A 24,715-nucleotide genomic window follows, 5' to 3' on the forward strand; every position below is an offset into this window, starting at 1 on the left:
TTCCCAGTTGTGTGAAGTCTGCACCAGTAGGGACCACAGTGGCTCGTTGCCACAAATTGTTGGTGTGTGAGACCCAACTTTAGTCGCTGTCAATCCAACACGGCGATCAGAAGGTGAGAGCTAATCACCAACCCAACTGCCAACACGTGTTGCCAACAGCCAGTGAGAAAGAGCATGGGACATAGAGCGCAGCATTGGAAGACAACAGGAAGAAAAAGAAACAGCAAAACAACAACGGCGAGCAGGGAGAGAGCGTGGTGAAAATGCAAAGCCAGGACCTCAGAAATGGCGTTTGTTTCGTTCAGTTGGTTTGACATTCAGGTGGTCTGGGGTCTGCAAGTCTTTCAGTTGTCACACAAAACCTGGAAGCAGCTGGTCAGTGTCACTCCTGGTCTTCACAATTGTAAAGACTGAAAGGTGTCCAACTTGAGAATGAGACCTGGAAGCCTGGAGGTTCTTCCACTTCATGTCACTATTTAAAACACATTTTAATTTTGTTGCTCTAAATTAACTGTAAAAATCCTCCAGAGCCCCTCACAGGACAACAGCCGCACCCCTGTAAAAACAAGAGCAGGCATGATCTGAGCAGGGCAGGACTAGTTGCTTCAGAGTCCATAGGTAAATATTTCCCTTGACCAATAGATTTTGGTGAGAAATTCATAGACAATGAATCCATCATAATCAGGCTAGATGGATTTTCCCGTGGACCCATTATCTCCAAATAACTCCTTTGAAACGAGTGTGAAAATATATCTAACTGGGTTTAATTATATGTAAAATAGCTGATACACACAATGAGCTGCAACATGCTGCTAAACTCATCAACAAGTGAGCAAAGAAACCCACATGTATGTAGGACAATTATTTTTCCAGTGACAGAATTCTCCTTAGATTCAAATGGCGAACATGAAGGAAGAACCTAGAGAATTAAACAGAGTTGTAGAATGGAGCCATTTTCTAAGCAATGTGATGAGCTTGCATGCTCCCTCTGGGAAAATCCATTTTTATTGTCATGTCCATGAAATGCATTTTCCGGGGAAAATTGAAATCTTGAGCCCCTTCTGCCTGCTAGGTACTAACGAGAGTAAACGATGGGGTGTTTTACATCTTTATATTGCGGTCTTCAATATATTAATGCAGTTTTTTCACAAGCAGGGTGTCAAGGGAGTAATGTTGAGTGTTTATCCACAAAAAAAAAAATGAGAGCATAATCTTAAAGTATATTTTAAAAAATATTAACAAAGAAACTGAGAATACCCAACAAAGCCAGAAAAGCAGAGGCTTTATATAAGAATTATTATAGTGCACAGTCATCCTACACAGTTCCATCCTCCAATATAAACAAATCATTCAAAAATGTCTGTCCGGAGCTTTTCGGAGGAAGCCTTAATAAATCCTTAACTGGAGCACAAGTTTTTTTTTCCAGTGATTACATGTGCACTTTTGATTGAAGACAACACATTTACTTCATCAGAAGACAAACAACACAAATAGAGTGGAACACACCATCTGGTGATACTGTAAAGCTGTTATGTATTAGCAACATACTATGACGGCTATGCTTTTATTTTGACATCAGGTGAATCAGTGCAGGGCATCAGCGCGTCATTAGACAAACCGCTAAGCTAAGACTCGTCTTCCTCATGTTATAGTTTCCTGTGTCGATGTGTCCGCCTTGGTGGGGACGGCATCAGTAGTGCTCAGGGTTTGCTGGGCGAGCGAGAGGCGAACACTCCTGAAGCCTCCAACATCGTCTTTCTTCGCGCCGTCTCTTTGGCGACATTATGGTTGAGTCGCCTCAGACGTTCCTAGGGACCAAGAGCAGATCTATTAGAGCCACTTCACTGGAAACCAGGCTGACTGCAGAACAAAGAACCAAAACAACAAGCTGAGACCAAAACAACTGCAAAGGCAACTTGCTCTGGGTTTGGCACCATGAGGGACCTCCAACATGAAGAATCACAACAGTAAAAGCACAACTCCAGGAAATGAGTTTACCTCAGAGGCGCACAGCCATAGAAGTGTTGATAAAATAAAAGTCCAGCACTAATAAAAGCACTAAATGTACTTGATGGTTTCTTTCACTGGAAACCAGCCTTCGTCAGCTGTCTTTATCTCTGTATTTTGACCTCTACAATCACAAGTGGTAGTGCTGCATCCACCCAGCCCATGAGCCAAACCACAGAACCCACATCAAATCTAGAGGTGGGAGTCCATCCATCCATTTTCTTCAACTTATCCTGTTAAAGGTGGCGGGGGTTGGACCATATCCCAATGTTAGGCTTAGACCGCTGGGGGACACATCAGGTTACATGGAGCCCTCCCCTCGGTGTCTCTCAGTTTCTCTGTGTTTCCTAAGATCCACCAGAGCTCCATCTCTCTGCTCCAACCGCCGCCTGCATCGCCCCCCCCCCCCTTTATCCCCTACTGTTACACCAGCCTGCGCTCCCCTCCCATGAACCAGTCTACCATCCAGTCCCCCATCAAGCTGTCTTGCTCTCCCTGCCTCCCCTTCCATGAACCAGTCTACCATCCAGTCCCCCATCAAGCTGGCTCGCTCTCCCTGCCTCCCCTTCCATGAACCAGTCTACCATCCAGTCCCCCATCAAGCTGGCTCGCTCTCCCTGCCTCCCCTCCCATGAACCAGTCCACCATCCAGTCCCCCATCAAGCTGGCTTGCTCTCCCTGCCTCCAGAAGCTTCCTTCTTCAACTGTTATTAACATTTCCATGTTTCCTTCATTCTGTGTTATAAACTCTTTTCTTGTCTGTAACAACATCTCCTGTCCGTCTGTCCCTCCTGGTGAGGGATCCTCCTCCCCTCCTCACCCTGAGGTTTCTCAGATTTTTCCCTGTTAAAGGTTTTCTATGGAGTTTCTCCTCAGTCGATGTGAGGCTCTGAGGGCAGAGGATGTTGTTATGATGCCATGAAGCCTGGAGACAAACTGGTGGTGAAAACGGGCTACAAAGAAAACTGCCTTGCCTTGCAAGAGGCAAGGTTCCCCCTGGACAGGTCACCAGTCCATGGCAGGGCCAACACATATAGACAGACAACCACTGGCTCTCACAGCCATGCCTACAGTCAAGTTCGAGTATCCAATTAACCTAGTCCTCATTTGCATGTCTTCGGTGGGAGGAAGCCGGAGTGGAGGTGGGAGTAAATAGCATTAGTTAACGTTGTGATGAATTGTGATGTGTTGTGTTTATGAAGCTCTAAGCTAAGACGCTGAACTCTGTTGGATATTGTTTTCATCTCAGTTGGAAAATTGTTTGAAACTGACACCAAATCTCAATATGTCGATGTGTTACTCCAACATTGTTAGGGGTATTTCTTCCCTCACTGGTATCATAGTGTGTCCTGGTACTGGGAGAGTAGGGTTGCACCTGTGCCCAGGGCTCCGAGGGACTCACACAACCAGGAGGGTGTCGAGTTTGGTGGCAGGAGGATGTCGTCTCTGCTTTTTGCAGATAATGAGCTCCATCAAGCCACGACCTCCAGCTGTTGCTTGGACAGTTCACAGCCAAATGTGAAACAGCTGGGATGAGAATCAGCACCTCTATTGGGGATCACACTCCTCAGCCTCCCTGGAAAGGTCTGTCTCAGGGTACTGGAGAGGAGGGTCAGGTTGATAGTCGAACCTCATATTGAGGAGGAGCAGTGTGGTTTTCGTCCCGGCCATGGAACCGTGGATCAGCTCTTCACTCTCTCTAGGGTGCTGGAGGGGCATGGGAGTTTGCCCAACCAGTTCACATGTGTTTTGTGGATCTGGAGAAGGCTTATGACCATGTTCCCAGGGGCACCCTTTGGGGGGGGAGGGGGGGTGTACTCAGGGAGTATGGAGTGGATGGCCCCTTACAAAAGGGCAATTCGGTCTTTCTACTGGAGTAAGTCTGACTTGTTCCTGGTGAGGGTTGGACTCCGCCAAGGCTGCCCTTTGTCACCATTTAAGTATCTCAGGGTCTTGTTCACGAGTGAGGGTAGGATGGAGCGAGAGATTGACAGGCAGATTGGGGCTGCATCCGTGGTAATATGGGTGCTAAAACAGTCCCTTGTGGTGAAGAGGGAGCTTAGCCAAAAGCCGAGGCTCTCGATTTACCGGTCAATCTACGTTCCAACCCTCACCTGTGGTCATGAGCTTTGGGTCATGACTGAAGGAACAAGATCCTGAATGAAGCGGCTGAAATGAGTTTCCTCCTCAGGGAGGCTGGGCTCTCCCTTAGAGACAGGGTGAGAAGCTCAGTCCTTCAGGAGGGACTCAGAGTAGAGCTGCTGCTCCTCCATGTAGAGGAGTCAGTGGAGGTGGTTCAGGCATCTGGTGGTGACGCCTCCTTGGACTCCTCCCTCGGGAGGTGTTCCAGGCATGTCCGACCAAGAGGAGGCCTCAGGGCCGACCCAGGACACACTGGAGGGATTATATCTCCGGGCTGGCCTGGGAACGCCTCAAGATTCCCCCGTAAGAGCTGTCGGACATGGCTGGGGAGAGGACAGTCTGGGCTTCCTTGCTGAGGCTGCTGCCGCCACGACCCGGAGCCACCGTATGAAGTGGAGGATGACAACGACGAAATTATGGGTCCTCCATGTTTTTCTGTCCTTCAGACAGGCCACCAGTTTAGTCAGCTGGTTTGTTCCATGTGGATCATTGATGAGTTCAGCTGTGTGTCGTCTGCATAGCAGTGAACATTAATGGAGTGTTTCCTGATCATGTGACCTAGAGGAAGCAGGTATATGGTGTAGCGCAGGGGTGTCCAAACTGGTCCAGTAAGGGCTGGTGTGGCTGCAGGTTTTCATTCCAACTCAGCAAAAGCAACATCTGATTCTACTTAAACCAACTAAGCTGTGTCCACACAGCTTAGTTGTTGGATCAGGTGTTGCTTTTGCTTGGTTGGAATGAAAACCTGCAGCCACACCAGCCCTTACTGGACCAGTTTGGACACCCCTGGTGTAGAGGACTGGTCCAAGCACAGACCCTTGTGGAACACCAGAACTGACTGTAGTGGTCTCAGAGGAACCATCATTAACTAGTACCAACTGAGATGACCTAGTAAATACGACCTGAACCAGTTTAGTGTGGTTCCTTTAATGCCAGTGACAGGTTCCAGTCTCTGTAGAAGGATATGGTGGTCAAAGGTATCAAAGCTGCACTGAGATCTAATCAGACCAGCACAGAGACCGGTCCCTCATCTGGTACCAGTAGGAGGTCACTGGTACCTTTGACTAGTTCTGTTTCTGTGCTAGGATGAACCTGGAACCTGACTGAATCCTCCAATCAGCTGTTGCTGTGGAGAAGTCACAAAGCTGTTTAGCAACTGCTTTCTCCAGAACCTTGGAGAGAAAAGGAAGATGTGATGTTGGTCTGTAGTTGGTAGAACTTCTGGATCCAGGCTTGTTTTTTGAGGAGGGTTTAATTCCTGCTACTTTAAAGGACTGAGGGACGGAACCAGATACCAGCGCCACATTGATCATATCTAAGAGGGAGGGGCTAACGAGGGGAGAGAGTCTTGGAGCAGCTTAGTTGGGATGGGGTCTAGGAGACAGGTGGAGGTTTAGAGGAGGACATTATTGAACTGAGCTCATGAAGGCTGATGATAGAAAAACTATCCAAGTGTGTGTCTGGTCCTCCAGCTGCCACAGGCAGGTGGGAGACTGACCTGAGCATTCTGCAGAATGTTGTTTACCAGCACTACTCTGCGCCGGGCATTCAGGAGCTTCTTCACATAAGGATCCAGGTCCAGAGCCACTTTCTGATGTTCATTTATCCTGCACAACTCTGCCACACATGGACAATACAAGACACCAAATCAAGGATTAGCAAAGCCCATGATATTTCATGCACTACATAGCTATTTGTACTACTTACGCAAAATAAAAACACTTATATGCTAATTTCATGTTTCCAAAAACAATGAAAAGATTCACTGTAACAGCTGTGTCAGGGTTGTGAGACAGCTGCATTCTTGTCCCTGAATCTTAATCCTGTGCATTCAGTAAAGTTCTCAAAAGTGACAATGTGGTAGAAAAGCATAATGAAAATATGAATTAAGAATTTGGGAATAATTAAGGAAGTGCACATCACACTGTGACTCATCTTACATATCTATGTGGTTATGACACTAATATATTACCTATATTTCAAATTTATTTGAAAACATAAGTCGAATTGAGAATGAGAACTGCTTTTGCTGTTAATTAGAATACATTTTTAATTATGGATTCAGAATTACAGGCCCTGTAACGTTACTCAGATAAATTACATTTATGGGAATAAAAGCACTGTATTTAAAATGTGTGTGAAAATCTCTAGGAAAAACAACTGTGGACCTGTCCATGAGCAGAGTAGTTACAAGGTAAATTACCTGTGGCCAGATTATCTATGTGCTCTCTTAATTCCACCTGGCTTTCTCTGCAAAGATTGACATATTCAAATTAACATTCAGACCAACTTTCACACAAACAGAACTCAAGACATTAAACACCTGCGTCATACACGGCTGTTGAGATTATATTAAATGAAATATAATGTACGCAACTGTCATTATGACACGACACATGTTTTTGGAATGATTAAAAAAGTCACGAGACTCTAGTTACACTCGAAAGCTTGACGATAGCAGGCAGGTAACACAGGTAACCACGGAATAAGGCGGGAACGTACCTGACTGAGTGGACGTGCAGGTCGAGCTGCTGGATGGCGGGTTTTAGGAGGTCCAGCATCCCCTCCGCGATAACATCTTTGCCAAATGAGCTCTCCACAGCAGCCGCCGCCATCTTAACGAGCTAACAACACAGCCCGGCCACACCGGAAGTACGTACTCGTGACGTAAGATGAATGAACCCTCTCCATTTTCTTCGCAGGCACAGTGAAGCGCTATAGCCAGCACCATTTTGGGAAGACGCCCCGAGCCCGACTGTTTCATTCTATAGTTTTTGTTGAAAAAATAACAGAACGTGTTCTTTTCTTTTAAAACCTGATTCCGAGGCGAAGCAAATTGTAAATCAAGCAGGCAGATATCAGGACGCCTCACGGCCGCTCCGCGTCCGGACCAGCTAGCTCCCACAGCAAATCTAGCTAGCTGGCGTCTCGGCCGATGCAACATTCTCTGTAAGTATAACAGTTTTTATTCTTTAAAACATTTTCTTGAACATTATTTTATTAAACTCAGTGTTGAAGCTTGCTGGATATTCGTGCCGCTTTTCTTGAGCATATTTGAAGTTTAGCGAACATAAGGTGACTGGACCAAAATGAGGTTCCACGCCACAGTGTTAGCTAACGGCGATCCTGGCAATCTAACCTCGAGTCTGTGCTGCGAAAACTGATTTTAAGTAAAAGGGAGTCCGATTTGTGTAGGAGTGTAAACCCTCAGTCTCATGGCTCTGGCCAGTTTTCCACATGAAGGCATTGCGCGGATTCCCTCATGTTTATCTCCATGCAAAGTTTTGAATAAATAAGATTCGTCTTAATTCTATGACGGTTCCGTGAATATGGAGGGGCGTTTCCAAGGTTTATGCAAGATTTCCTTAATGGAGTTAACCACCCCAAGTAACGTGTGAGCCTGTAAGTAAAGAAGAGGGGAATTTGATCTTTTATTGTCTCTCTTTGAAAGCGAGAAATTAAGAGATGTAATTTTGAATTGGGAACACCACATTTAGGTGTCACGCTGACATTAATCACGGAATTGGTATCGGCGTGATGGTGCAGGCCCATGTGCTTCTCCAGATTCTGTTCCAGCCTGTGCTGGACCATGACCAGTGTAACCTAGTATGAGACGCACCACAGGTCCATTCATTAAAAAAAATAAAAATAAAGCATTGTGTAGTTTTTGTTCTGTTCTCAAGAGGCACTGTGCAGTGTACTAGCTTCATGATGTAACCAAAAGTATAACACCAAAAACAGTCATAATAATGACAGTTTTCCAAAAAGATAAGTCCTGATATCAGACAGTGTAGTATCAGAAATGGACCACCATTTTGATCAATTTGCAATTAAGAATTAAGGTTGTGACCCCCTGAATGTTCCAAACACTGAAAATAAGTCCTATCAGATCTATTCTCTTGATAATATCACATTGCAGTCTTGATCTTTCCTCCTCCCCTTCTGACTGCTAACTGTCCCATTTGTGTCTAGGAGCCTGTAAACGAAGCCTGTCAAAATGAGTGCAGCATCCTCCCAAAAAGTTGTCCTGAAAAGCACCACCAAAGTGTCCCTGAATGAGCGGTGAGGCGCCACGCACCCTGTCTGCAGTAACACACCAGATGCAAGGGCCACCCTTGGCTTGTGAAGGTTCTAGGGCTCTCTTCGGAAGGCTACTGTCAGGGACCCGACATGGATGCTATTCTGACTGACCCCTGTGTGTGTACTGCTCACTCAAATTTATTGGCCCTGTTAACATTTGGTGAGACATTGAATTGATTAGCCCTGAAACATGGAGCAAGAGGAGCTCACCTGGACCAGACGTCTTGTGTGAGCAGTGCACACAGAGAAAAGGGGGACTGTGGTGGTCTTATGTGGTAAGCCTATGTTGGACCAGTCCAACATCCTGAGAATTCCATGGCACGCCTGCTCCTTGTTGCATACACAGCAAAGTATACATAAAGTATACAATCCAAGGGAGAGGAAAACCTACACTAAACCAGGGAGATGGGGCACTTCTTAATCTCTCAATTTTTTTTCCTCTCAAGCCAGTTGAAGCAAAGCACATGCTCCTACATCCTCCTTTTCCGTTACTCTTTCTTCTCTATGTCGACACAAGACCAGGTACTCAGTCCTTGCTTGGACGTGACAAAGAGCTCCCCTTCCCCGACCATCTTTCCCTCCCTGCTCTTAGTCCCTCAGTGGGTGACCCACATGTCACGGTCCATGCTGTAAGTGGCTGGGTGGCCTAACACTGGTGGCGTCCAGGGCCTCTGCTGCTGCTGCTGCATGATGACACCACCACAGCCAGCCAGCTGGAGGCCTGTAAGTGGCAAATTGTGCTCCTCTTCCAGCACTTTCTCTTTCTCTCTTTCACTCTGTTATTACACACCTGAGTTTTTCTTTTTTCTATTATTTGGTTTCTGGCTTGTGCTTGATTTGGAAACAGAAAATCATATCAATAACTGGTTAGACTGAGAGAGAAAAGAGTGCCAACAAGTGGAATATGTCTTACATGACAAGAGCCACCACTGCCTGTGGCTGCATCCTTAAAATAAGAAATGACTTGATGTGGAACCCTGCTTCCTCCTCCTCTTCTGTATGTCCCCTGTCCCCATCTTTCACTTCCTCTTTTCCCTCCCGCCTCTAAAGCTTCACTAACATGCTGAAGAACAAGCAGCCCACTGCGGTTAGCATTCGAGCCACCATGCAACAGCAGCATTTGGCCAGTGCCCGCAATCGCCGGCTGGCCCAGCAGATGGAGAACCGGCCCTCAGTGCAAGCTGCTCTGAATCACAAACAGGTAAGAAAGCACAGATAAGCGGGGGGTCACGCCACGTTTGCAAGACCCTTCTACCATGCACAGCCACTGATCTGCACTTGTATACGTGTGAAATGGTGTTGAGTTCCTATGACATCAGCCAGATGATCCCTCTGGTGCTCATTGGGATGCACTGATGGAATTCTGTGCTGATGGCAATACTAACATTAATACTTTTTTATATTATTTTTTGCCAATACTCATTACCATCTTAATTGCAGGTTACTGCTGGTGATAACAATATGAATCCTGGCCGATGTGTCAGTGCAGTCCTAGTTCCAATTTCACAGAACTGTCGCTAGGCTCCTTTCACTCACGTGGTTCGTAGAATTAAATGCTGTTCTTCAATGCTCTCATCAATCCTGTATAGACCTCAGTGTTCGGTAGACTGCTCTTCTTAATGAACCATCCCCCATCAGACTTGGTGTCAGCATGCTTCCCGAGTGATCAAATCACAAGTGGACTCCTCAAAGTTGTCCCGCCTGTGTTGGAGTGTGTGAGTAACTGCATCACCTCCATATATGTGAACACACAGGCGCTGTTGTTTTAATGGGTGGGAGATTGTATCGCACAGACCTTTTAATGGTCCCATTAAAATTCATATGCTTGGTGTTGTGTGGAAGAACAGTTTTGTATTTTGCGTGTTATTGGTGGTCATTGGTTGCCATTGGCTTCATTCTGGAGTCACAAAAAAGTGATGCAGCTGTGAAAAGAGAACTAGACACCAAATTGAGTTTTGAATGGTGATTGGCCACTTTTGATTAAAATTGCGTAATGAGTGGATCTGCATTGATGACTGATCACCTGTGGTTACTACTCTTGTCTCTGAGAGAAGCTTCCTGTAGTGTAGCCCCACCTTGTTTACTGGTAGGCCATCAAATTTAGACACCATCACCAGACGTGCTACTGCACCTACTGACGGAACGCATGGCATGGTGTGTTTGTTAAGCGAGCACCAGAGAGGCTGAAAGGCAGACGAGAGGCCGTGGACTCTCTGACAACAGCGTCCGTGACTTACTGTCTTCTCAGCTGCAAATTCAACCTGTTGGTGATGAAGCAGCAACGCTCTAACGGAAGTCAGTCCATGTAGAGTTTGGAAAACGTTACTGGAGCCTTAAATGCAACAGGAAGACATCACGTTGTCTTTGCTGCTTTGACTGCAGCGACTAAAGCTTGTGTTCAAGCCCTAGACACTGGCCTGTGCTGCTGTTTCTACAGCTTTCACTCCAGTGCAGCCTCTGGAAAACAGAAGTTTCCTCTTTAGTTTGCATAATGTCACTGAGTTGAAGTTCTGAGACATCGCCTTTTGTCAATTAGAATATTTGCACTGCTTAGCCTACTGAATGGGGTTCATATTTTTTCACTCTGTTGATGATTGTGCCAGTTCTCATGAATTCTGTTGTATAATTGAAATCTTGTAATGTCGTTATTCTTCCGGTAGGATACTCGCTGTGTTGCTGTTGAGGGTTTCTTCAAACTGCTCTGTTGAACAAACTGTTAACAACTAAACCAAGGCTGAGTATTTGTGTAGATGGACTGATCATACTCTTAGACTCCCTTGGTGCCTGACATTGAAAAGCATTTTCTGTGATTGGATTGCAGTAAGAGAGCGCTTCAACACGTGCAAGAACAGATGTAAATGCACCTGAGACGCATTTAGGGTGAATTGTGACTCAATCAGCCAAACCACACCCCAGGAGGTAGATGACACATTGTGACCTGGTTCAACTGAGGTGTCCTTGCAAATGTGTCTCTAATCAGTGTACAGCTGCTTTATGACCTGAAATATGTTGGATCTGGTGGAAACTAGTGGACGAGGAAGAAGAGGCTTGACTCACTGTGGGGAGCAATGAGACAACTTAGAATGAGAGAATAAGCCCCCAGAGCCTGTTTCCTCCTGGTAAACTAATGTTGTGGCTCTGCAGAGACCTTAAAGTCCAACAAATCTCTCACATGCAATGACAGGCGGCAGTTTTGCTCAAGACAAACAGGAGAGCAAAGCTCTGGGGCAGCAGCAGTAACACCGCACATTCTTCTGTGTTCATCGATATTCCAGTTGTTGAAGACGGCATCTTTCTCTGTGTCCTCGACTTGGAAAAGTCAGCACAAAGTCCACACGACAACAAAAAAACAACTTAATTTCTCTGAAGTTTTTGTTTTGCGTGACACGAAGCAGCAGCAGGAGCGTAAGCTGACGACAATGTAACATCCGGTGTAGCATAACACGATCAGATCTTGATTGTGGTCACTGGAGACGTATGCTGGTAGCAGGTGTAAAGGGGGCTTTAGATCGTCAGTATTGGCGGCCAGAAAACAAGAACAGGGCTTCCCTTCTTTAAATACAAAATGACACTTTTTGAGATGTTGCGCTCACATTGCTTTATGGCTGATGCAAACGACAGGTGAAAGACAAGCAGGACGTATCCCGATATTTTATCTCTGTCTGCCTGCTTCGGCGCCGCACATCCAGGCACAACCACTTTCCTGAAGCCAAAAGTTTGTAGGGGTGTGGGAGCCAGTGGGGGCTAACGAGTCAGACGAACCCACCATTAGGGAGCAACCCTGCTTGGGTAGCTCGACCTCGTGACGTGATCACACAGAACACATGTGAGTACAGGTATGACGTAGGGTTGGCGATTGACCAACGATATCAGCTGACTGGTTTATTGGCACCGATTTTTTCCCTCTTTTGTTTTGCTAATTTAATAGTTTGCCTCCTTGAAAATTCAACTTGGTAAATTAACACTTAAGTACAATTCAAGACATGCACACACAAATGGAAACAACAACATAAAACATGTCACCAACCGGGCAAAAGACTGTACTGGAGGGCACAGATCATGGCATTAACTACACAGCTGACGACTCAACTGCACCACTTAACAACTTCAGTGCGTGTTGATGCTTTGTAGCTTAGGGTGAGGGTGAGGGTGAGGGTGAGGCCCCTTCATAAATGCTATGATCCGCATGTTACAGCAGCTTCTTTTGCTGTGGTGACGTGAGAAGTCCATTGTGCAGGTTATGGTAATTTTATCACCACGTCTTTATTCTTTGGTGGCTGCAAGTGGCTCTATCCTTCGTCTGCTACCATGTGACTCTTAAATAGTGACCACATCTCTGGCTTGTAAGCCTAATGTTCTCAGCAGGGTGCTATATCTTTAAATGTGCATGCTGCTGTGTTTAGGAATCTTGAGCTGGAACTGTATGCTTGCAAGGATGTAAATGACTTCATTTACATCCTTTAGCTTGCCAGTTTTTCATTTGTTTTAAATCCAAAGTATTCCCAAACAGGTGATTTCTATTCTTACTTGCCTCCTAATTGCAATTTTCTAAAAATGTAAAATGGGGAGGTGAAGGCCCCACGACAGCGCCTGCTGCAGCACACGCCTGCATAAATGTAATGGCAACTGCTGGTTGATGGGGCTCACAATGACAGTTGGTAAGATTTTAACAAAAGTCTCATCCTGTGTATGAACAGGATCATACTGCCATGTAGCAGCTAGCTGCTGAAACCACTTGTGCTCTTTAAAGTTGGTGAAGCCCATTTCAGAGCTCAAAGAAAACCTGAGTGCTGAGCTGATCTATCTTAAGGGTTGGTCCTTTGTCCTGCTCCAAAAAAGCCGCATAGCTGAGGGGTGTCACCCATTTGACCCAGTCTAAACAATGCTTCCCCAGCTGAGTAGAACTAGACACCACGAGTAAATAGACCTTGATACATCACAATTGAAATATCCTTTATTTTGGTCTGCAGTCGTCACGTTAGCAGAAGTGTGTATCATTTGTTGACATTTCAGCCATTAAAATTGTAGTAATCAGGCATAGTGCTGACAATTTCTTTTTTTCTGCTTAGTGACCCTGTTGGCAAAATAGAACTAATTGTTCAGACAGGCCTTCGGTAGAGCATGGATTTGTTTTAGCATGTGGTTGGTAAAGTTGTTGGTCCAGCTGTTGAAGTGTGGAGAGCAGTAATTCCTAACTAACTTGTGTCAGAGCTTGAAGCAGCGCCTGGGGAAGAGCAACATCCAGGCCAGGCTGGGCCGGCCTATTGGGACCCTGATACGTGGAGGAGCGGCCGGTAGCCGAGGAGGAATGAGAGGGATGACCAGAGGAGGCCTCAGAGGACGAGGCAGAGGAGGACTCATGAGAGGTGCTCTGTCCCTGAGAGGTGTGTGTCCCCAGCCTTGAGGAGTGTCGGCTGAGATCACGTGTAGGGAACCGCCCTCATGGCTCCAATGTTTAGTCTTGCTCAGTGACAATTTACATTCTTTGTGTTGCACAGGGAAGCGCGTGTTTACGGGTGCCCCTGTGCGAGGCCGTGGCCCTGCAGGCCGAATGGCAACGCGTAGAGGTGGGCGTCACCGCGGAGGAGCCCCTGGCCGTGGAGGAGCTATGTCCAGAGGAGCTACACGAGGTGGAGTAGCCAGAGGTGACGTGTCCTTATTTTCTCTGGTCACAGATTTAAAGATGTTGAAATGTTTCTGAAACATGCAAACTCACTCAGTTCACATGTACTGTTGACGGTTTCCTAATGTGTGTGTTTTGCTGGGGGGGGGGCAGGCCGGGGCGGACTCCGGGGGCGAGGTGGGTTTCCTGGCCGAGGTGGACGTGGACGGGGGCGAGGTGTTGGCCGGCCTGCTGTAACCCGTGAACAACTAGACAACCAGCTGGACGCCTACATGTCAAAGACCAAAGGTCACCTGGACGCTGAGCTGGACGCCTACATGGCGCAGGCCGACCCAGACAGCATGGAATGACTCTGAAGGATCGGCACATGTAGAGTTACTGCAGAACTGCACTGCTCATCACACACTTGAGGTGTCGTGGTGTGGGCCGGTTCTGAGTGAGTAAATGTAGACGAGAGCGATGGCAGGCGACGTCTCTGAGCTAGAAAACGCAGGAAACCCTGAATGTGCTTTGAACCACAACTCATTTCTGTGTCATCCTCTAAACTTCTTACTTTTACAATAACTGTGGAAGGACCTTTTTAACAACTCATTTGTTTAGTGGTTTTCTTTTTTATACATGACCTGATAAACACATGTATTTGTTCAGAGTTTAAAACTGGTGTGTGATCCTGTCATGTTGTGGCTTTGTAATTTGACTAAACTTCTTTCATTGTTTTTCTTAACTTTATTTTACATTGAATTTCATTTTGACATGCTCACATGACTTTTCTGGATTGTCATATCTTAAAACAACTGCAATGCAAAGCTTTTCTAAATTATTTGTTAAAAGAATGTGTAAGCAAAGCATTTTTAAGCCAAGTATCCATTTGTTTTGTTTTGTATTTAAAGGATGTTCTACTTTCTTTTTTAAGTGTTCGTTCTTCCACTTAGCAGCATTCTTCAGTGGAGTGTTGGGCTCTTATTGTGCGTGAGAGCGTTTTTATGACAGTACATAAAGGTTTTGATGAAAATTGAAATTGTGAATTTTAAATGCCTTTTTGACTAAAAGGTTGACAACAAATGTAACTGAGTTCAACTGTAAGTTGTTTATCTTCATATGAAAAAATTAAATTCGCCAGGAATGGCAAAGTCTCAACTCCTGATTCTTGACGAGGTGGAGCCCAGGCACCTCCTGGTAGAGGTGGGCCGAGGCCTCCTTCCCTCACTGGTACACACATTCATTTTGTACCATAAACATTTGCAAACCTCCTTTCAGGGTTACAAGAAGCAAAGCCTGGTTATTTTACAACTTTTCCTGACATCTGTGTGCCTCCTGTGAGACATGAATGTCTTTACAAGTCTGGGGAATGTGTGTGTGTATATGTATGTGTGTATATATATATATATATATATATATATATATATATACATGCATGCATGTCCAGTCCAAAGTTTGGACCCACCTTCTCATTTCAGTGATTTTTAGGGTCTTCGCCTTATTATGTTTGCTCAACAGAGCAACACATCAGCAGCAACACATCAGCAGCAACCCCCCCCCCCAACACCCATGAGGCACCTGGACCAGACGGCCTGGAGCCGGTTCTCACATACACACCCATTCAAAACCTGGTCCTGGACTGTTCTTGCTGTCAATATGAGCATCATCTAATTTCACCCCCTGAACATGCATGAAATTCCCTGTAATTCACCACACCTGTCCAGTCTGGCTAAACATTCACTAATCTATAAAAAAAAAAAACACAAAAGTCTATAGCGCCACCTAGGGAGCCACACAACTACAAGATCATTTTTGATCATTTGGAGCGCTATAACTCCTCCCACGAATGTCCCACAAACATGGGACCAACACCGTTGGACTCGTCTTATCAAGACCAACAATTCCTACACTCTGACCCCTCACATGTCTACAACAGAATGTCCACAAATTGGACAAAACTGTCCAAATCAGGACTTTTTTTACTCCCCAACAAAATCTATCTCCTCCTAGGGCATTAATGCTATCACTTCCAAACTTTCACACCTTACTCTCCCAACTGTGCTGATTAAAAGTTATTAAAAGTTTTTATCTGAATTATTTGGTTTGGATTTTATAAGCCCTCAAAGTGGGGGAGACACTTTACACGTTTCAACTTACAATTGAAGTCTATGGGAAGACGGTGTCCTCTCAGGGTACATACTGTCAAACAAACGCTTCTCATGTGTACACCATCCATCCCATAGCTTTAACAAACACACCACTGCATTCCTGACAAAAACCCCTACAAAAATATGGTATTATGACTCACTTTTGACCAACGTATGCCGACTTATTCAGCTTTTCCACACTCCAATTCTGGTGCTCCTCCACCCTCTCCACTCTAGCACAGATCAAAGACAGAGCAGTGGGGAGGGGTTCTTAAAGGGCCAGCTCTCAGCTCTGATCTCACTCTAGCACAGATCAAAGACAGAGCAGTGGGGAGGGGTTCTTAAAGGGCCAGCTCTCAGCTCTGCTCTCTCTCTAGCACAGATCAAAGACAGAGCAGTGGGGGAGGGGTTCTTAAAGGGCCAGCTCTCAGCTCTGCTCTCACTCTAGCACAGATCAAAGACAGAGCAGTGGGGAGGGGTTCTTAAAGGGCCAGCTCTCAGCTCTGCTCTCCACTCTAGCACAGATCAGAGACAGAGCAGTGGGGGAGGGGTTCTTAAAGGGCCAGCTCTCAGCTCTGCTCTCACTCTAGCACAGATCAAAGACAGAGCAGTGGGGGAGGGGTTCTTAAAGGGCCAGCTCTCAGCTCTGCTCTCACTCTAGCACAGATCAAAGACAGAGCAGTGGGGGAGGGGTTCTTAAAGGGCCAGCTCTCAGCTCTGCTCTCCACTCTAGCACAGATCAAAGACAGAGCAGTGGGGGGGGGGTTCTTAAAGGGCCAGCTCTCAGCTCTGCTCTCCACTCTAGCAGAGATCAAAGACAGAGCAGTGGGGGAGGGGTTCTTAAAGGGCCAGCTCTCAGCTCTGCTCTCTCTCTAGCACAGATCAAAGACAGAGCAGTGGGGGAGGGTTCTTAAAGGGCCAGCTCTCAGCTCTGCTCTCCACTCTAGCACAGATCAAAGACAGAGCAGTGGGGAGGGGTTCTTAAAGGGCCAGCTCTCAGCTCTGCTCTCACTCTAGCACAGATCAAAGACAGAGCAGTGGGGAGGGGTTCTTAAAGGGCCAGCTCTCAGCTCTGCTCTCTCTCTAGCACAGATCAAAGACAGAGCAGTGGGGGAGGGTTCTTAAAGGGCCAGCTCTCAGCTCTGCTCTCACTCTCTGATCAGACTCAGGCTTCTAATTCCTAAACTACAAGGCCTCCACACTGGACCAAGACACCCTGGGATTCAGGCCAGGGGCTCAGGCCCTCACAACGCTGCTTGCAGCTTGAATTAGGGCCTGAGTCCGGAGGTCCTCCGGGGCGAAGACCCTATTATGTTTGCTCGACACACTCATTTTTACTACTTTCTACATCGTAGATACACTCTGAAGACATCAGATATATGAAGCAAGACATGGAATTATGGAGCAAAGATACGTGCACGCATCACAAGGTACCGGTGATGTCTTAAGGGAGGAGTTAGAAGTAACCTTCAGGCTCAGCTTCTTGGCTGTAAGACTAAATCCAGGGCTACAGTCCCAATGTGAATAACATTTCATGAGAGGCGCCCAATGCTGTACCTTGCTGTTAACCAGTAAAATAATGACCCACACTTGGAAAGAAACATCAAATAGAAATTAAAAGGAGAAAAAGTAAATGGACTAACTAACTAAAATGTTTAAAAAAATGTTAACTAGCTTTAGCTGTATTATGACAAAAGCTGTGTTTGTCCTCTCAAGGCGACTGTTATCTGCAGCGAACACCAGCCTAAACAGGAAAACTTTAAAGTAAATCTGTCAAAGTACTCGGATCTTGAGTCAAGGATACCACAGGTTTGATTTAATACATGAAGACAAACCTTTCCACATAGGTAGAGCGTTCCATCACAGTAGGAGTCACCAAAGATATTTGTTGGTCAATAATCTCATAAATATGTTCAGCAAGGAGGAGATCAAGGCCATGAATGTGTGCATGTGTGTGTGTGTGTGGCCAAGATAGCCCAGGAGCAGGCCAGGCCAAGACGCCCCTGGACAGTTCAGTACTAAACGGGCGGGGGGGGGGGGGGGGGGGGTTGCAGGTGGGAAGAGCCCCCATAGATCACTAGAACTAGAATATATATATATATATATATATATATATATATATATATATATATATATATATATATATATATATATACACACACATCAGGTAGAAGTACAAAAGGAGGCTAAGTATCTTTACCACGAACATTTTAGTGAGGTACGCGGATGTTTTGATCCTTCCGTGGTGTCCTGAACGCAACAGTAGAGACATCGAAAACCAGTTGGAATTGTCGCAAAGTATTCTATAAATGGTTTTGCGGCATCGCGGAAGTCCTTTCCGAATCGGTTCGCGGTCGTGAGGAGACCCTGGCAGCGAACGCACTAACCAGGTATCGGCAGGTTGGGGAGCTTTTAACTTTAAATTCAGTCGCTGATTACACATTGGAACTGTGTTAGCGACGGTAAATGTGACGTCTTCGTATTTGGCCTCCACGTGGTTCCAGCGTGGCTTCGTAGCTGCTGGCTAGCTTGATGCTAACAGCTCTGGTTTATTAACCGGCACGCGGCTGAATAAATCCAGTCGCTATATGTGACACCGTTTTGCTTCTAATTCAGCGACAGTCCTGAGCAGTGGGCGGAACCAAGACCACACGACTCGCCCGCTAGTTTTAGATCTTTGAAGCGTGTAACCGCGAGACACGTGCACGATCATGCTAACGATCAGAAATAAGCGCATTGATTACCAAAATGGACGAATTTGCTGCTGTTCTGATGTTTTACCTCTAGAAGGCAGAAGTGAGTGGAAACAAGTGATTTGTTCACTTGAACCAACAAGTCCGATGTCACTTGGTGTCTGGATTGAGTCTCTATGTGCCAGCTCAAAGAATTCAGGTTCTGTAGAGGGAAGTGGTGCACGTTTCCATGTCGTGAGAGTGAAAGCTGAGTTGTTAGCAGGTTTCATACTAAATCCAGGGGCTGAATCAAGTTCATAAGAAGCTCCTGGCCACGACGGTCTTTGGCTGCTGCAGTTTCTATCAGGACCAGATCTGTGGTCAGAGCCTCGGTGCCACAGGCCGATGAGCCAGGGGGTCATCCTGTGCAGTGGGGGTCCCCTGGACCAGCAGTGGCTAGAGAACATCAGGTTTTGCTTTCACCTCGGCACTGCTGGTTGCTGACCGGTGCCAATGAGGCCTGACACACTGACCTGTGGCAGACCTCAGACCACTAGCCTGCAAACTGGGGCTTTTTGTTGTCCTGTTAAAAACCAAATGTAATGGACGTGGACCCCCCCCCGGTCTGGATTTCACTGGCATCTCCAGATTTATACATTAATCTGTTTTGCAGGAAGTGACCTCACGGCTGATGGCTGAAGAGGCTGACACACAAGGTGAGTGTGAACGGGAATCGTTGCCCCAAGAAGCACTTGGCAGACCCTCCTTTAGTTTGACTGACATGTCAGGTGATCAGAATTCCTTGTGATGGACAGAATCTTTGATCAATGGCTGCATATAGCCCTCCCCCACCCCATCGGTCTCCTCCCCCTCTCAACCCCAACCGGTCGAGGCAGATGGCCGCGCACTCTGAGCCTGGTTCTGCCTGAGGTTTCCTCCTGTTAAAGGGAGTTTTTTTCCCTCGCCAGCGTCGCCGAGTGCTGCTCCCGTTGGAACGTTGGGTCTCTTCCATCTTAGTTAGAGAGGGAGGTTCTAGACCTGTTCTTTGAGTAAAGTGACTTGAGATGGCTGTGTTGTGATTTGGCGCAATGTAAATAAAGTTTGTCTGACGTAGGCAGCACGGTGGTTGTGGACTGTCTGGGACGGGGACTTGTGGGCACGGTGTGAGCGCTGGTCCTGTCCAGTGGGCCGTCGAGCTCACGCAGTGCCAACAGAAACACTTCTCTTGCAACCCACTGCCGTGAACCCTCTGCTGCAGTGTTACTGATGAGACGTGACAGCGCCTGTGATCGCTAATATGAGCTAACGCCTCTGAATGTCTGGCAGGTGCAGGATCTGACCCCGGGCCAGCAGGGTGAGTGACTCCAGGTGCTTGCTGTGCTGCTCTGGTGTTAATGATGATTGGCTTAATATGTTCAACTGCTCTGAAGTGTGAGTGACAGCTGCCTCTCTGACAACACACAGCTCTGCTAACTCTGCTCTGACGGTCCTGAACGCACCTTCATCCTTCCTCTCTTCCTCCTGCAGCTGACCCTCGTCTCTCTGACCCTCGTCTCTCTGACCCTCAGCGGTGACTTGGCACATGTGAGTTGAACTTAGTCCTCCCAATGACGCCCTCCCCTGAAAGAGGCTGCTGTAAATGGCTAGAGCTGTAGTGGTGGAGGAAAACAAACATAGCATGGGGGGGTCAGTGGTGAATTCTTTCCAGAGCCGTGTGACTGACGAGGGCACGATGACGCCGCTGGTGTCAGTAGTGTCTTCATTGGTCTCCGTGTTTACGATTGTGACGCACTTACAAGCAAGACTGCAGTCACGTGACTCTCCTCAGAAAGTTGTGGACCAATCAGTGAAAGCTCAGCTGTCTTGGTCCACACCTGCAGAGTCGATATGACCTGAGCAACATTTGCAGGCTGCTCACAGTAACTCAGACGTAATGAACAATGTTGATAAACTACAGCCGCTGTAAACCAATGGTAGGACAGGTGACTGAACTAAACCCCCCGTTTCCACCAGGTACGGAGTTACGTGACGCCCTTCATGTGGAGCCTCTGCACTGCTCTGCGTTTCAGCTGGGGGGCCTTGTGACATGGCACTATTCAAGGCTGCAGGTCATCATTGGCCCATGTGACCAAGGTAAGCAGGTTTGTCTTGATGACGAACCCTAACTCAGCAGCACTGTGTGGTATCTGCAGCCAGCTGCTCCATGGCTGGTGTGTTCATAAGTCAGTGCTAGAGGAAGTCAACATGTGGCATCGTTGGTCTCCGTGCTGCTGGTGTTTGGAGTCCTGGAATATTTGTTGATACATGGTTTGACTGCGACTGACGGTTCTAGCTGGACATGTGCTGATGCTGGTATTGTTGGTTCCAGGTTGGCTGACGGGCCCTCACACACAGGTGAGTATCGATGAAGTGCAGATATTCCCCAGCTGAGGTCTATCCCGACCAACCTGGACTTGTAGGCTTGTGTCGTTGGAAATGCCTCACAGAGCAAATCTGTGGTTTCGCTTTACCCACATGCTCACTGCCATGAGCCCTGTGGGATTCAGCTGCAGGACACCTGAGGTTGGGAGGCTAAGCTACAAAAGGCACGTAGGTGGAACTTGGTGTTGAACGTCTCCCTGTGTTGTCAGCGTCAGAGGTTAGGGTCCAGTTCCAGGTGACATCAGGATCTGATGCAGCAAAGAACTTGAAGAATACTTGGTGAATAAATATGAAGAGCTGATGGAGCTTTTCAAAGATCAAATTCTTGAATTGCTGGTTTCAGGGTGGTCTGAAGAGCGCGCGTGACGAGTGTCAGCAGCCTGGAGAAGGGTAAGTACCTGCCGGCCGTCTGTGCGTGGTCACATACCAAGGCTCTCAGGTAGCACCGTTCCTGACGAGCTGTGGACTTGACCAGAGAATAAAAGCATCCCAGTGGGCCTCTGCAGCAGTCCGCTCAGAGGACTCCATTGTGAACACGACCCGAAACATCATGTTTTGGGAGGCTCACGTCACTGATGTGGTTCTGTTTGTGTTTGGTTTTTTCAGTGCCATCATGGCCGTCAGCTGTCCGACCTCCAGATGAGCCGGTTTGCATCCTGGGGGCCAGCACGCCGTCATCACTGCGTTGGTCCAGCACCATTGGACCATGCAGCTGGAGGCATGCACCCTGCTGCGTGACACATCTTGGCAACCATGTGCTTGGTTGGCGTTTTGATACTTTTACTGCTGTAAAGGCAAATAAAATGTCTCAAGTCCAAAGCTTGTCAAGTTTTGTTCAAATGTTTCAACGGTGAAGAAGTCCTTTAAGACTGAAAGGAACTGCATCATTTTGACAAAGTCCTGGGTCAGTGACAGGCTTTTAGAACCTTGTTGACAGGAGACGGGCAGTTCACGTGCAATGATCAGCCACAAGACGGTGACCACCTTCTGCTTCCGTGAAGGTCCTCGTCTCAGTGCTTGGACCTGTCCAGGACTCTGAAGGTGTCCTGTGGAAGCTGTCACCAAGACATTGTAGTAGATTCTTGTGGTTCTGTAAGTCGTGAGACGGGCAGCGCCTCCGTGGATCTGACGGGTCTGCATACTTTACAGCTCTGAATGGAAATCCTGACGAGTGCATGTGAAGATATTTGTAGGCACAGAAGTCACCAGGCAGCAGCAGCGAGAGGGAACTGCTGCTGGAGTCGGCGTCGAGTTTGAACGGAGTTTATTCATTTCATCACACTTTAAATTACAGGTGAACGAGTGGAACAGTACCACGTTAAAAGCATGAAGACAAGATGGAGCAGAAAGCACACTTCCGTCTGTTGTCCTTCAGCACGTGACCGAATCCAAGAGTGCAGTACCTCTCCAAGTCAGACAGCCCTGCTGCTGACCAGGGAACAGGGACGCACCTAAAAAGGCGACATGTCAGCCACACTGTGTGTATTAAAGGAAGTCATTTGGTGCCTGATGTGAGGACAGGTACGATCAGATCTGTACGGTGGCCGACCCGGGCCAAACGCGGTGTAACGAGAAAGCAGCTGCAAGGTAAGAACTGCTGCAAAGGCACAAACACAGGTGCACACGAGGTGCGTAAAAGACGAACGCGGTGCAAATAAAAAAGTGACGCAAGAAACGAAAACAGATGCATCATCGCCTTTTGCGCTGCGAAGAGAAACGACGCAAACCGAGAAAGCAGCTCCGATATAAAAACGCTGCAAAGCCAGTCGCCACAACGGAAGTCCACCGCACCTGCAGGGGGCGCTCTCAGCGCAATGCAGACTCCGCGTAGGAGAGGAGACGAAACAGCTGACCGGCGCTTGGTTTTGAGGAACAGCGGCAAGACACTGCACGGCAATGTGATTTTGTTTGATTACATTTATATAAATGATAACATAAAAAGGTAGAAATGAAAATATATCAATGTACAACGCTGCACATTTGCATGCGTATTGTTAACCTGCTTGCTAATAGCGATGAGGTAAAAATGAGTTTAGAGACTGAAACCTGTCAGAGTGAAGAGAAAAAGTTCTTGCAGAGGTTGTTCAGATTTAGCTGTCAATGCAGACCCACACCTTGTAAAGTCACCAATCATATCGATTTGCCATATTGCATAAATTTCATTTTATTGACTGTGTTACTTAGTAACTACGTCACTTTAACGATGTTATTCTGCAGATGGATGTTGGGGTTACGAGGTTGACAGGTGACTCCCTGAAGCCTGCTGGAGGGACGTCCCTTCCTCTGAACATTCAGCCTCGCTGGTCAGCAGAGCAGCTCTTGGCTGCTGCACTTAAAAAGCACATCGATGTGAAGCCGGACATGCAGGAGGTTGTCCATGTTTTCTTGTACCCCGATGGCAGAGAAGTGATAAACATCCCAGGAACAGTCGACCCTTTCACCGTCCACAAGTCCAAGGAGGGGAAGCCTACCGAAGAGTAACGCCCTACATTTGCACTGCAGAGGGTTTTGAAAGCAGTTGTCAGGTGTTTTTGATGTCAAGTTCCGCTTCATATGACATTCAACTGCTTTTTTATTTGCACCGCGTTCGTCTTTAACGCACCTCGTGTGCACCTGTGTTTGTGCCTTTGCAGCAGTTCTTACCTTGCAGCTGCTTTCTCGTTGCACCGCGCTTGGCCCGGGTCGGCCTCCGTAGGGGGGATCTAGTTCGGGCACACACACTCACCTGGTCAAACTCACCCACCTTCCATGACTCTGGTCTGACCGCTGCAGACCCGCACGAGCCAACAAGACCTGCAGCTTAGGAGAAGCTGTGACCCCCAACCTGAGATGCAGCTCAGAAGTTCTCATAAAACTACAAATGGTTCAGATGAATAAATGGGTTTTTAGTGCTCAAGAGCTTCGCACATCATGCTGCTCCTCTCTGTGCCTCATAAATTGTTGCAATCATTCTTGGATTGTTTGTTCCAGAAATGGTCAGAAGTCTCACCACATTTCTTCGCTCCATCCAAAATGCCACGTAAGGGTTTTTCTGACCGTCACCAGGTGGACCAGCCTGGGAAGGACTGAGGAGAAGAAAACTCTCTCGTTCTGCAATAAAATTCTTTTCAGTTTCAAAGTAAAAAAAACAAACAAAAAAACTGGGACAAAGCACAGCTGTACTCTAATTTAAAAGGGTTCTAATGGATCATTTTTTTTAAAAATGTGGTCATAAAATTGGCTGTATTTCTCAGTATAAAGTGAGCTTTAGTCCTGCAGGTCTCTGCTCCGTCTTGGTGGGTCCAGGATGGAAGTGAAGCACTAAGACGAGCAACAGTTTGACCTCCTGTTGGACTTTCCTGGGAAGTAACTGTACAAATACAATCAACATGATTCATTTTATTGATTGGTATTTTATCTTGCTTTAACTCTTGCTGGACCCTTGAGAGCGTTGATCCACATCTTCAGCAGTAGTGCTGTCTTCTCACCACTAGAGGCCAGTCTGTTCCCACTGTGCTCAGACGATGTTCCTGGAAACACTGAGCTTTGGATGCTGCAACAGTTGTCCCACTGTGTGTGTTGCTGTTGACATGTGGGACAACACGATGGAATTCTACCCTCCTGATCGGCGGATGAACCCGCACCAGTGCTCCACTTTACTGCAT

The 24,715-nt window shown here is 47.0% G+C and overlaps 2 protein-coding genes, 2 long non-coding RNA genes and 2 other non-coding genes across 10 annotated transcripts; 5 read left to right on the forward strand and 1 right to left on the reverse strand.

Moving 5' to 3' along the window:
- Positions 1 to 987: 987 nt before the first annotated feature.
- Positions 988 to 6,808, reverse strand: snapin (SNAP associated protein). The gene is made up of 4 exons (XM_086193629.1): positions 6,652 to 6,808; positions 6,353 to 6,399; positions 5,648 to 5,766; positions 988 to 1,808 (listed from the first exon to the last, which is right to left on the reverse strand). The coding sequence occupies exons 1-4, from the start codon at positions 6,762 to 6,764 to the stop codon at positions 1,701 to 1,703; spliced, it is 387 nt and encodes a 128-aa protein (XP_086049755.1). The 5' UTR covers positions 6,765 to 6,808; the 3' UTR covers positions 988 to 1,700.
- On the forward strand, positions 6,790 to 14,989 carry chtopa (chromatin target of PRMT1a). Its single transcript, XM_086193628.1, has 6 exons — positions 6,790 to 7,098; positions 8,122 to 8,211; positions 9,280 to 9,430; positions 13,439 to 13,613; positions 13,728 to 13,874; positions 14,006 to 14,989. The coding sequence occupies exons 2-6, from the start codon at positions 8,147 to 8,149 to the stop codon at positions 14,200 to 14,202; spliced, it is 735 nt and encodes a 244-aa protein (XP_086049754.1). The 5' UTR covers positions 6,790 to 7,098; positions 8,122 to 8,146; the 3' UTR covers positions 14,203 to 14,989.
- Positions 14,990 to 18,288: 3,299 nt separating this feature from the next.
- LOC147241053 (uncharacterized) lies at positions 18,289 to 21,890 on the forward strand. Of its 5 annotated transcripts, none has more exons than XR_015111169.1 (8): positions 18,289 to 18,368; positions 19,324 to 19,366; positions 19,977 to 20,004; positions 20,178 to 20,234; positions 20,664 to 20,783; positions 21,019 to 21,044; positions 21,415 to 21,461; positions 21,678 to 21,890. It is a non-coding gene; the product is annotated as an uncharacterized LOC147241053 (long non-coding RNA). The 5 variants fall into 5 exon arrangements; XR_015111171.1 differs by having other exon boundaries at positions 18,304 to 18,368; positions 20,115 to 20,234; XR_015111172.1 differs by having other exon boundaries at positions 18,304 to 18,368; positions 20,219 to 20,234.
- LOC147241054 (small nucleolar RNA SNORA8) lies at positions 20,822 to 20,958 on the forward strand. Its single transcript, XR_015111401.1, has one exon. It is a non-coding gene; the product is annotated as a small nucleolar RNA SNORA8 (small nucleolar RNA).
- Positions 21,076 to 21,209, forward strand: LOC147241055 (small nucleolar RNA SNORA18). The gene has a single exon (XR_015111400.1). It is a non-coding gene; the product is annotated as a small nucleolar RNA SNORA18 (small nucleolar RNA).
- A 756-nt stretch (positions 21,891 to 22,646) lies between the features above and the next one.
- LOC147241056 (uncharacterized) lies at positions 22,647 to 23,947 on the forward strand. The gene is made up of 3 exons (XR_015111326.1): positions 22,647 to 22,969; positions 23,289 to 23,596; positions 23,705 to 23,947. It is a non-coding gene; the product is annotated as an uncharacterized LOC147241056 (long non-coding RNA).
- Positions 23,948 to 24,715: the final 768 nt, after the last annotated feature.

The sequence above is a fragment of the Aulostomus chinensis genome, chromosome 22 (genome assembly GCF_037954235.1).
Source record: "Aulostomus chinensis isolate RoL2024-O1b breed Wild chromosome 22, RoL_Achi_v1.0, whole genome shotgun sequence".
Lineage (NCBI taxonomy): Eukaryota > Metazoa > Chordata > Actinopteri > Syngnathiformes > Aulostomidae > Aulostomus > Aulostomus chinensis.